Source organism: Cryptomeria japonica, chromosome 1 (assembly GCF_030272615.1).
Source record: "Cryptomeria japonica chromosome 1, Sugi_1.0, whole genome shotgun sequence".
NCBI lineage: Eukaryota > Viridiplantae > Streptophyta > Pinopsida > Cupressales > Cupressaceae > Cryptomeria > Cryptomeria japonica.
The window spans coordinates 494,251,965-494,265,625 of NC_081405.1; the positions used below are offsets into that span (position 1 = coordinate 494,251,965).

Sequence of the window (13,661 nt, forward strand, 5' to 3'; positions counted from 1 at the left end):
GAAGAAACAAAATACTCATAGGTGATTCAAATAAAATTTGGTTATTAAGATAATAATGATAATATTATTCCCCTGTATGTTTATATTATGCATATTGTAGGTTATATAGCTAACAATTACTATCTCACAATTTAAACTAAAATACAATGATTAGATAAGAAAGAGTGTATGGCCTATGACCACTCTTTTTTATGATATAGAATCTATTGTTATAACAACAAGCTAATTTAAACAACTATTCTTGATTGGCGATAAAAATGTCCACAACATGTTAGGGTTTCAAGCAGATCTGAAGCAAATATGAACTAACAATTATATGCAGATTTAAATACAAAAGATAAAGAAATAAAAACAGGACACAGATAACATAGAGATTTAACGTGGTTCACCCAGAATGGGTTACGTCCACCATACACAGTCGTCCAATCTTTCTTATTATCCAGCAAAAACAATACATCAACCTTACAATGCCTTAAGCATCCCAGCCGCTTATAACATGCGTTTTTAGGGCAAAAACAAAGTCGGTCTTTTTAGGGTTTTATTACAATGTCGGTTTTCATCAACAAAAAAAATACCAAAATTTTTTTTCTCGGGAGCTCCCACCCCCGAACCCCTGCCCGGGGCCCGGCCCGACCGCGGACCCCGGCAAGGATACATGCTGAGTGTACAGTACTTTGTTGATCAGTTGCCACATTTCAACACAACATTATGCTTAAGAAATATGCTCCACTGTTCTTCACAACTAAAGGAGGTCTTCATTCACCCTGTTTTAATTACATACAATCACATAAATAAGTGCTTCTAGAAATAACTTCCTAGAGTAGATTTTACTCCTTTAATACATATTGAACATTTTTTTTATTTTTTAAAACTAATAGTGGCAACTTAGGAGGAAAATTTAAACTATGGACTTAAAAATAACAAAAAATTGAATAAGATTTTTAATTCATTAGTAGCCTCACACACATGCCTCATTTTAAAGCTTATTGAAATCCCACCACCCCCCCCCCCCCCCCCCTGATAACTCAATGATGAACCACTAGTACCAAACCGGTACTGAGAGGGGGGGTGAATCAGTACCAACACAAATACAGTCCAAAACCGGTTTGACAACAAATATTCCAAATGACTGACAAACAGGGATACCGGTAAAACAGAGTGCAACCGGTAACATTCAGTACAGCTCAATCAGTCATGAACCGGTCACTCAATAAGCTTTCCTCTTAGCTCAATACAGTATCATTATATTCTCATGCATAAACAAGTAAACTTAACCATCAGATCTTCACAACAATGAGTTCTATATGTTTTATAGATAGGCATAAAACATAGAACCTTCATGTGCTTAACAGGTAAAACAAAGCATCACAAGACAAAAGCATTTCACATGACACACATATTTTTTCACATGGAAACCCAACTGGGAAAAACCACGATGGGGATGAATACCCACAAGCTGCTTTTTGAACTCTTTAGAAGTCCGCTTTGTTAGGAGCCTTGTCTAGTTAAGGACATTACAATAGGTTCTGGTAGGAACCGATCCTGTTAGGGATCACCCGGTTAAGGGTTAAACTCGGTAGGGTCACCTTGTTAGAGGATTTCAAGAACTCAATAGCCGAAAGGATCTCCTAAGCTCTCTAGCTTCTCAGAACTCATTAGCCTCGAGTTACCCGGTTAAGGGATTTTAATCAAGTCGGTTAAGACCACCCAATTTAAGGGATTTTGAATCAAGCCAGTTAAGGCTACCTTGTTAGGGGATTTTACAACTGTTGAAGTGGTTAGAGATCAACAGGTATTACAATGATCTGTGAACAACACTAAATGCTAATGCAGATCCATTTAGGCTCCTCTTCACCTTCTGCACATTCACTTTGCAGATATCTCTTCTCTCCTCTGGTCTGGCAAGAATCACGTATCACTTCTCTTGGATACACACTCACAACTTTTGCCAACAACTTCAGAAAGAAACACAACATCGACCTTATAGGAAACATACAGGTCGATAGCAAAAACCCTAAACCCTAAACCTGTTAGGTTAAGCAATTCAAACGGTTTGGTCCTGACCGTTGAATCATACTGCATTAAATGCAACAATCTTGAATCGATCTCAAGACATTCTCCATCGTCCATTATCCACCGATTTCATGGCGGCTGATAACCCTTTACGTGTTATCACCGTTTGATAGACTTCGCTCATTCCCGAGGTAGATAGGAATAGTCTTCTTCATGCAAGATCCTTCACACGCACATAGCTTACATGGCAACACGATCTGTCCTCCATCATACTGCTAACTCATCACACAAAGATCACCGATTGAGTCACACAGACTTGAGGTACTCCAACCGGAAACCTTGAAGTGGAAGCTACCTACCAACCGGTAGTCATACAATGCTTCCATGTGCCGATTCCCATAACTACATGCCGGTTCCCATAACTACATGTCAGTTCACCTTGAACAAATATGCCGCTTTACTTTGGCATATAAACCGGTTCATACATATGTCAGTTCCTCTCTCTTCACCTATCACATGTGCCGGTTCACACCATGTCTCATATTGACATCAATGACAACATACAATATCATTATGTCTTCATGCCGGTTCACGTAATGCCAACACCCCCAATCCTCACTCTTTTTTTTTTCTTTTTCCGTCTTTCTCTTGCTTGATTTTCTTTTTTCTTTTTTTCTCTTTATCCTTTTGTCCTAATAGAATTTTGAGGTTTGTCACCTCGGCATGATAGTAGAATCATCCTTGGTGACTATTTCAAACCATACAAAGTTCTCTTTAACCTATAAACCAATTGTTCTTTCTCTTTCACAATAAAATTGTTAGGTTGTCACATATAAGTATTTTTCAAGATCCCCATGCAAGGAAATAGTTTTAACATCCATTTTCTTTGTCTCAAAATCATAAGTAACAACAATATACAATAGAAATCTAATAGAAGTCAATTTTTCAACATGAGAGAAAATCACACTAAAATCAAGTCCCTCTCTAGGAGTAGCCCTTGGCAACCAATTTGGCCTTGTAGCTCTAACCTATTGTTTGATCCAAACTTATTTTTAAATACCCACTTGTATCTAATGAGATTCATTTCTTTAGGAAAACTAACAAGATACCAAGTGTCACAACTTTTCAAGGCCATCATCTCCTTCTGCATGGCCTACATCCAAGACTCGGTCTCCTTTGAAGAGAGAGCCTCCCTGAAAGATCTAGGTTCATCACCAATGCTTTAAAAAGAAAATACATAATGAAAATATAGCGGGATATAACTGTCAATTAAATTTTGGTGCCTTATTGATCTCCTCGAGGTAGGAGTAATGGTCTCTACTTGTTAATCTTACTATGTGTGCTTATCTTGCACATCATTTGGAATCTCTATTCAAATCTTGTTCTTCTTCTCAATCCTTGGATCCATCTAACTGTTTTTCCATGTGCATATTTTTTCTTCTCAAGCTTTGTCTTGAAGTGCACTTTCTTTGTCTTCTCCTTTGGTTGTTCTTTAATCCCCAAAAATAACATGTCTAGAAAAGATCATTTTACAGGTTAGAGGATTCTAAAACTGTAGCCTTTCATATTCTCATTGGAACCAACAAAGATGTATTTTTGAGCTTCTCGATCCATTTTAGATCACTTCTCTTAAGAAACATGGCAATAGAGTGCTATAGAGGTCACTTAGGCCATCACAATCATTATAATTAATGTTTGTCGATGGGAATATCACTATCGGGATTTATAGGGTAGTTTAATAGGGAAAAGATCATCATTTTGATCTCTATCACTTCATGTGATGGTCAATTAGTTGTTTGAGTGTGCAAGTTCAAAATAATTGTACAAATCCATCATAAATCGTTAAAAACATAATGTGAATGCATCAAGTTTTGAAAATCTAGCAGTTGCATTAACTTAGGTCTTCTTTTATTTCTCTTTTGCTCTTTGAATCTTTATCTACAACACATAAAATATCATGGTAGCATGTTCCTCAAGCCTAGATCTATGAAATATCCCATAAACAACATCCTAGGATAAGATGTGAATGCTTAGGTTCAATGACTTCCATCACTGTAATAAATTATGAGTTGGTTAGGCACTGCTTTTCTTCTTTTGAATTTGTGCCAACTTGCATGAATGATTTTTGGCCACCATCCTATTTGATTTGGTAGTTGACGGGCCAAATTGGGTGATTAATGGTGCTCTTGAGTTGTTGAAGAAATTGATGAAAATTTGAGTAGGGCATGCTAGGGAAGGAAGGTTCAATAGGCATATTAGGACGAACAAACCTGAAATATTGAAAAGAAAAGGTGTTGGGATGTTGATAATAGGGAGATGTGAGATGAGAATGTTGACAATATAACTTTGACAAAGAAAAGGCTTTCAAGATTTTGAGATCAAAGTTTTGGGTCAAGCTTAAAATAGTACCAAGTTAAGGAATGGTTGAAAGTTCAACACTAGAAGGTTATTTAGAATAATCAGTAGACTTTTTAGAGTTAGTGGAAATAAGGTGCTCAATTAAGCAAAGGTTGAAAGTTCAACTTCGAAAGACTAATAATATGGAGTACAAGGTATTGAAGATTGGAAAGCGAATATGAAGAATAACAATGAAAAACTCTAAAAAATTGACAAAAGGGATTTAAAGGGAAAAATCACTTTTAAGAAAAGGTATGTCAAGGATGACAAATCTATTAATGATGCTAGGATGCAAAAATTTGAAACTTTGAAAAGGATAACTTAAAACAAGGACTTAAGTGGGTTGTTGGGATTGGTAGGGAAAGTATGAAGGTATGGACAATCTCAAAAGTTTGAAAGGCCAACAATAACACTTAACACCAAGTAAAACACTAGAAACAACCCAAAGATATACTTTTTATGGATTATGTCATATTTTAACACCTAGGGGACCCATATGGGATAACACGGATTAGTTATAAACAATGGGTCAAATGTAAAACATGAAAGTCACAAATATGTGAGATATTTCGATAAACACCTAGACAATGACAAGGGCGGGCTAATGAGGTAAAAAATGACATGTACACAACATGCAAATTGTTTATGATTGAATAAGATTTGTGTTGATAAATTTAAAACATTATTTTGAAACCTCTTATCTTAAATATTTAAAAAACTTTTCTTTTCTTTCTTATAATATAAAAAAATGAACTTTTTTATTTATTTAGTGTTGAATTCTATTTCCTCGAACTTAATTTTTATTATTTATATGATAATTTATTATAGAGAAATTGAGAAGGTAGACACTCTTTCTCAAATGGTAGTCATTTTCTATTCTATAAATGAAGTTAAATTTTATTCTCACATGTCAACAAACCATAGATCATCCATTTAGAGTTTTTACCTTTAATACTTATAAATAATTAAGGGGAAATACATAGATACAACTTGACTAATTAAATTTTGAATTCAAAGTTTAAATATGATATTTTGTTGTAAAATTTATTATGTTTTGAACAATTCTTTACTTCTAGATGGATTGTTTGCTGTTTATTTCTTTAATTCTAACAACCTATTTGCTCTCATTTATGTAATTTATTAACCTGACTTCAATTTAAAAAATGAAAAATTTAGTAGATGAAACTATTTATGATTAATTTTATAAAGCTTTTATATGGTTTAATGTTTTGATAGAATATGTTCATAATTATTCTACCATATAGTAAACTTTCTGTTTCCAATATAGGTAGTGTATGATTGTTCTGTAAGTAGGAAATTAACGGAACTTCGGGAAAACCAGTTTTGAATGTTTTTTGAGCGGGAGATCTTTGGTGGGCATGCAAAGATGTTGGTGTTGACGCAGATTGGATGAACGATGCGGCTCGCTTGATGAAGAGGAAGAGGAAAAATTGATTGATCTCTGGGTGAGGGCTCGACAGGGATCTGTGGCTTGACTGAAGGTGTTTTCTGGTTCGGCTGCCCTCGTTGCTCTAATGGTAAGGTGAAAGATTTTGCTTTGAATCCGGGTTTTTTTCCGCTCTCCCGATTCTGCACAAGCTGTAGTTTCTTCTACGGAAGAATGTCCTGCCTTTCCCTCTGTTGTGAGCCCTGAGGTTAAGGCTCACTCTTCCAGGGCTGGGGTTGTTGTTTCTGGTGCTCAAAGGGTTTCAGAGTTGCTCAATGCTGCACTGATGATTGGGTTTTCTGCAGGCAGCAATCCTTATCCTTCTACCCAGACTCTGTTTCGGCGTTGTGCATGGTGATGGCGTGAGGGAGAAGGTGCATAGTGGTTAGGGTTTTGGGGCAGATTGGCTGCTGCTGTGAGGGATCTTACAAGGATGTTGTGTTGTGCTTAATTGGAATGGATTCCCCTGCTCTGATTCAATCTCTGTATTCTGTGTTGTCTTTGGTAGTTGGGGCTGGGGAAGCTGAGCAGTCCTTTGTTTTGTTCGGCTGTTCTGAGCTTCAAAGGTCAATGTTGTCAACAAGAAGAGTAAGGATTGGGTGCTAAAGGTCCTCGTGTCATTGTGGATTGTTTGATTTCCAGGGTTGAGAATACACTCACTGGTAATTTTTTTGGGGTTAGGTCTAGTGCTGAATTTTTTCAGAAATTGGGCAAAGAGAGTGAAAGCTTCATGGTTTGTTGGCGATTTCAGTGTTGGCAAAATTGCTTCTTTTTAATTCATACCCTAGTTGGAGGCCTGTGCGTTTCTTGGCAGCTTTAGTCTATTTCTTAAAAGGTGGACCCTAGGCTTTGATTTGGAGAAGAAAAGCATCAAAAGTGTTCCAGTTTGGGTTAGACAATCTGGTTAACTATTATAGTTCTGAGAAGACGTCTAGTCTTGTATTGCTAGCTCTTTTAGCGAACTCATTGTTTTAGGTTTGATGACCAAATCTGGAAAATACTCAGGTTATGTCTTATTTCTGACATCGATAAGGCGCTCCTCTCTTTGATTATCGTATTCTCTATGTTGAACATATTGGTGCAACAAATCATGTATGTGGATTCCTTGATGTTATATGCTCGGCTGTGCTACAGTTTGATGTAGGACCTCCAGAAGATGACAGTCACATGAAGCAAAAGGTTTAGGAGGAGTCTTCTACTCAGGTTGTGGAAGAACTTCTTATAGGATAATCTTGGGACTGGTTGGATCTCCTGTGGACAAAATTAATTTGATGTTATTTTTCTTTTCAGTGCAGATTTCATCATCATGGGTCAATATTGTTAGGAAGAGTGTGGATGAGGACTGAGTTCTTTCTAATTCTCTCAATCCTACATTTATATGTTGACATTTGAAGAAAATAAGATGGTGGTTTAAGACAAGAAGTATAATGAGAAGTTTACCATAAATAAGGTGGTGGGTAGGATTCAAGTGTTGAAATTTTTCTGGATTCAAGTCATTTTGACCTGTTTCTATCAATGTATTTGGACAATATGTCTTGTCTGTTTTATCCTTATTCTTATGGGAAGGCTATTATTTTTTTGGTTGTCTTTGTAGTTACATGACATCTATGTTAGATCTTTAGGTGGGACCCCTTTCAAAACCCTTCTTTCCAGTTCATAATTCTGATAAAAAACATTTGACAACAAAAATAAATAAATTATATTCAAATATTTAGTTCAATAGATTATTATATAATAAATAATTTAAATATAATAATTTTTTTTTTTGACAAGTTTATATTTAGGTTTAGAAAGCATAAAATAATCCTTGAATATCATGGTTGTGAAGAAATCAGTTTGATGGGAGATGGATACCTCAAAAGTTCACTTTAATACTTACATCTCTGCAAAGTAGTGTGACAGAAGATTTAGCTTTCACTTTTTCAAATTGAAATTGCGACAATCTTGCCGGAGAAAACGGTGCTTCAGAGCGAGCCCATCTACAAGAAGCCGCGGATCAACATTTTAAAAACCTTCTAACTTGGCAACCAAGGGATCGCCCAACTAGAGAACTACGAAATGTGCTTACAGTTCGTCAAAATCGGTCTGCCCATAAGCGAAGGTGCACATGGATTCTACTTTACTTTGCAAATAAATAGTCTCGATTTTAAGAAATTTTGTAAATGCATAGCATGTATTCAATGATTTTTCTGAAGCGACATTGCAAATTGCAATGCCTGTGTGCAGGGAGTGCGTCAAGTTCATCAGAGGAATCATTAAGCTCCAAGTACGAGATCGCCCTGAAAAGAGAATCGCTTGAGGAATTCTCCAATGAAGTTCACAGGACAATTGATCATACTTTATCTCAGTCCAGTTGTGATGGCAAGAACTTCCTGGGAGATCTTATTTTGCACGATGAGGATTATGTTAACACCCATGTCCTTCCACACTACATCAGTGAACCGGAGCTACAAAAATTGCTATCACATTATTTCAGCAATACCCAGAATGCTTTTGAGCTCTGTGCCCTTCTCCTCAAATGTACCCACCGCGCTAGGATGAACTACAGAACCATTCAAGATGTTATAGGTCTCATGCCAACATCTGCAAATTTTGATTTTCAGTCAGAAGAATGCCGTCGCATTAACTCAGAATTCATGTTGTTTGTTGAGCAGGAAAACCCATTTGGGCAAGCTTCTGATTTTGAAGTCATGTGTGATTCTTTGGAGAAATTGCATCAATTGCTGGAGTTGAGGCGTGAAAACAAGTTTGATTCTGTTAGGGATGCAGAAAAACAGAGGGCACAGCTGGATGCCGCCGCCAGGTGGATTTACGTGTTGAAAAATCACCTGAGAACCACCAGAATGCTGGTTGCTCGGTTGTATGATGAAGTAGAGCACAGTAAAACTTTAATGAGGATTTACCATGCGAGAGAAAATGATGTTTACCCCCTTCAACAGGTGGGAAGGCTTTTGGAGAAAAATGATAGTAAGTTTGGACAGAGGTTGAATGAGATTGAAGAGCAGGGCTGTTTGTGTTTGCACAACATTAACAGAGCAAGGGAGTTGCTGCTTCATCAAATCCACCATTAACCTCCCAAACCTATGTCTGCACTTTTCTCATTTGATTAAATTTCAGATTAATCTCATATTTTCTTTAATTTCTGCATTTTGACTCCTATGCTCTTACAAAAGTGAAATTAGTTTGCAAGCGTGCCTTTCACGATGAGAAATCAATTTTGTTGATTTAATTCCAGTGAATTTTTTGTTTTTGGTTTTCTTAGTTGAATTAAAGCTAAAGCAGCAGATCTTATACACACGAGTGGCAGAAGACTGCCAGTCTGCCACTGCAGCACACTAGTAAAACACGATTCTGAATGCATTATAGGTTGTAATGTGACATCATGAAGAAACCGCAGACTATAATCAAAACAGATTGGGATAACAGCTGGAACTAGAGATCAAACTTTTCACCACATGCCACCTGCAACACGGTTGACAGTGTCTTCGACGCTGTTCAAATATTCATACCGTAGAGTTCAGTCTGCTGGATTTTTGATCTAGTTTTCGATTTAAATTCATTTATAAGCAGTGAACTCGTTTCTTGAGAAGGAATGATCTATTTAGCATTTTAGTATTGTTCATATGGGTAAAATATTGAGATTTTTTAGGATTAAATTCATTTATAAGCAGTGAACTCATTTCTTGAGAAGGAATGATCTATTTAGCATTTTAGTATTGTTCATATGGATAAAATATTGAGACTTTTTAGGAGGTCATGTATCTTTATAGTCTGATTTAAACATGCTTAATCATAGAGTTTGTCACAAGATCAGAGTCAGTCATGTTTTCTTATTTTCCTTGCAGAACATTCTTATAACTCTTGTTCCAACTAATTGTTTTATATGTAATTGATTTTAATAAATGTTATCTTTATGAAATTCAAATGTAATTCTTGGAAGAAGTATCAACTTAAGCTCTAAGTCAGATTTTGATTTATTACTTAGAAAAAAAAAAGCAATCACTCAATTCTAACCTTAATCAAACTACATGTTTTAACAAGTTCTAGATAAGAAATTAATATATTAGTATTCTATAAATGACCTTTTTTCATTTTAGATTATTATGAAAGTGTTTTTTAAATTAAAAAAGTATTTTTTTTACTTAGTGAATTGTATGTAAGTAATAGAATAACATTGAACGAACTCTAAATGTTGCAAAATGAATATCTATGAGATGTTGGTGCCTACGTGCTACAATCCTTTGTCCAAACTCCCAAAAACCCTAGACACCACTTCTAGGTGCTCAATCACCCCTCCACGACTACAAATAAGACAAGTACGACGAGCCAAGGAGAGGGTATGCCTAGCAAATATGAAGAATGATAAAAAATAATTCATTCAATGCTTCCTTCCTTTCCTTCACAATAATTTTTATGATCTTTTCCAGTCAAACTGAAATCTTAAACAATAAAGCCTAGTTGTGATTCCTAAGTGAAATCACCAACAAAATCTCCATGATAGATCTTTCACAAATGTAAAGGATGTTCCTTACAAGGGTTTTCATCCAAACAAAACATAGGATGAACAAGTTCGACCAACCAAAATTGTTTTCAAAATACCAATTTCAAGCATACTTAGAAAATGAGCCCAAAGCCAAATAAATAGCCTCCTGGAAACTCCATGCACCTCCCCCCACACCTTTTTAGGTTTCACTTTTTAATTTAGTTTAGAACACCTTGTCTCCCTAATGTTGGCACCCAACCCCATAAAGTCACTTTATTTAATATTTTCCAAAAGCACTTTTTAATTTTAACTTGCCACTTATATAGACAAATATTAATAAATTAAATAATGTTAAAGTTAAATATTTATTTTAACTTTATAATTTACACATTATTTAAACTCATTGCATTTGACCTTATTAAAACCCAAAATATTATCATCATCACCTACTTAAACCAACATCTCAAAATAGAAATATGGCCAACTAGCCAAGTTGGTATCCAATCTGACACTAAAAATAATATGGACAAATTACTCGAATTCACTCTAGCAAAGGGTGATATGCAAATTCAATTGACTAAGCTAAACACAACACCTATCATTGCCAAATAAGTCGAATCAAACTATCACCATGAGTGTGTTGACCTTAACTCATTAGCCTATGAGATTGCATTGAATAGGCTAACGATGATGCAGAGCATCATGGAAACCCAACCAAGAACCCCAAAACAACCACAAAGTTCCAATTCTAGGGTGCTCACTGACCCATTCAACCTGCAACTTTGTTAGGTTTGAGGCATCTAACAAGATTAAACGCATCTCACAAAACCAACTCATCCAATACCCAATCAGTCCTAAATCCATTAAAGACAAAATCCAACATCTTTCAACTCAATGAGAATCCACATTATCAAGATTCACAACAACATCTTATACACCTAATTCAAGGTCACATTTACAACTTGACTCCATTACAAGAGTTAGGCCTCAAAACCTATTTGGCCACAATGCCAATCAATCACAAAAACCATTACCTCTTACCTTGCAAGAATCGTCCAAGGTCCATTAATCCTCCATAACATCTCCATGATCCTTCCATTGGCTGCAATAAGGTCAACTTCCAATAGTATGATCATCAACATAACAATGTCGTAGTCCTCCAAAACATGAAACATATCTCATTATATCAACCTCAGTACTTTCCACATCAATGAAGATCATTTACCAACTTCCTAGATGATTCATGAGTCCAAAATCCAAACCAAAACAAACAAGAGTTTCCATTCTTTATGACTGTCCTAGTTATGACAGGTTTGACAGTACTACACTCTGTCATTGACAACTTTCATTCAAGACATGATATGGAAAATCCCACTGGTGAAGATGTAGATAACTAGGTTTAACAAATCATATCCAAAATTCAGGAAAATCCAACAGTTAGATAAACATTTATGACCTCTGCACAGAGACCATTTTGACTGTTACAGAAAAACAAGAAATGTGCATGCCCAGTCCGCCCAGGGCATCAAATATCTCGTAATTTACACAATCAATCACCTTAAAACCAAATTAATATGAAAGGTTGTTGAGTTTACTATTATATTCTAGAATATGACAATTTTTGAATGGTAGTATCTTAAGATATCTTCAAACCCTTACATACAACTCGGTTATAGAGGGTTTCTAATTAGATTTTGAAAAATCTAATAGAACTCTTACCACAATCTATGGCACACGACCAAATTGGTTCTTAAAGGAAGCTAGCTCATTGTTCTTTGTATTCCAATCATTAATCAGGAGTTTTCAATCCATTTACATACAAGGAAATGTCAAATAGCAGCAAGAAATATGCCTGCAACCAATAACTGCCAACTGAATGAATTCAAAACAACAAACTTTTATTATTTTCCCAATAAAATACATTACAAAATTGATTTGTTGGTGTTCATTTGTCTTCCTCAATCTCCCTTCTCAGTACATGAAGATCCTTTCTATTTGGATCCACAAAACCTTCATGACTATCACCATAAACCTACAGTATGGGTGACAGTCAGAGGTACAAATGATGTAACCTCTAAATCCTCTCCTCCAACTTGATCATCATGACTCAAATTCGACCATTAAATTAAATATATAATATCTTTCCCCCTATAACTGATTAAATACCCCTTTAGGACCGAATGGAAACCTTTTACATCAATTTTTGCAACTTTCTGACATTTTTTGCATTTTAACCCAAATGACCTAAAAAACTTTGCATACACATTCTTGCAACTTCACAAGGGACTAAACAAAACATATTACATCATATTTACCCTTCCTTGGGCAATTTTTCCTACTTTGACCCTATTGACCAATATTGACCTTATGAGGACCTAGGTGAACAACTTTTACAATTTGGCTTTCCATAGCCTTGCATTGGATTCAATTGAACTCAAATAACTTTAATACATAATGAATGACTCAAATGCAATTAAATTCCTCATGTTATAAATTTTAACCTCCTAGAACCTCCTGGTGCGTAGGTGCTCTTGCACCAAACGATCACCATGATAAAGTGCTCAGGAAAGGGACATTACAAACATTGTGAGGTGACTTGATGCAAAAGATAACACTCTTCATACTTGTTAGTCAATATACATTATAAAATTGAATAAAAGAGGACCTTAGATCATTTGTACAACTTGCTACAATCATCTTTTGAGATAAGTAAATAAAATAATACTAATCTTTAACATATCTTGCACATACATGGAACTATAAAATAGCAAATTCATTTTCAATTCTATTTCATGCCTTTTGCCTTAATTGTAATTACAAATTTGATCCATATGGAACACTTCAAGACCAAATTGCTTGTTATATTAAATGCAATCAACAAGTTACATACATTTACTCTCACTACCTCAAAGCAATTTTGACATTTGATAATAAGCAAACAATACATTGTTCCTTGGAGAAATTCATTATTCAAGTCTCGCTTCCTTAGTTGCAAAACATTACCTATGGCGTTAAATCAACAATTTATGTCATCTTACAAGACTTCTATGCGAAAGGACAATTCACATTGAAGCAAAACAACTTTGTAATCAATGTGAGTTGTATTGAAGAATGATCAACATATTTTATGGTCAAGTACACTTATACTTGATTATTAATTAGCTTATTTAAGAATTTTAATTTTTTTTAAAAAAGACAAATTGTACAAGAACAATATTATATATCTTTCATCCTCAGACACGTAGTGTCGTGGTTAAAACACTTCACTGGTGAAGTAACCACCAAGTTTCAAATCCTTGTTGGGCCACTAAGCTCACAAGC

General features: G+C 35.3%; 1 protein-coding gene across 3 annotated transcripts; it reads left to right on the forward strand.

Moving 5' to 3' along the window:
- Positions 1 to 5,686: 5,686 nt before the first annotated feature.
- LOC131073497 (uncharacterized) lies at positions 5,687 to 8,996 on the forward strand. 3 transcript variants are annotated; one of them, XM_058009935.2, is made up of 3 exons: positions 5,687 to 6,862; positions 6,992 to 7,958; positions 8,084 to 8,996. In XM_058009935.2, exons 2-3 carry the CDS (start codon positions 7,916 to 7,918, stop codon positions 8,926 to 8,928), a joined length of 888 nt encoding a protein of 295 aa, XP_057865918.2. In that variant the 5' UTR covers positions 5,687 to 6,862; positions 6,992 to 7,915; the 3' UTR covers positions 8,929 to 8,996. The 3 variants fall into 3 exon arrangements, with proteins under 3 accessions (XP_057865918.2, XP_057865916.2, XP_057865919.2); XM_058009933.2 differs by having other exon boundaries at positions 5,687 to 5,953; positions 6,163 to 7,958; XM_058009936.2 differs by having other exon boundaries at positions 5,687 to 5,948; positions 6,163 to 7,958.
- Positions 8,997 to 13,661: the final 4,665 nt, after the last annotated feature.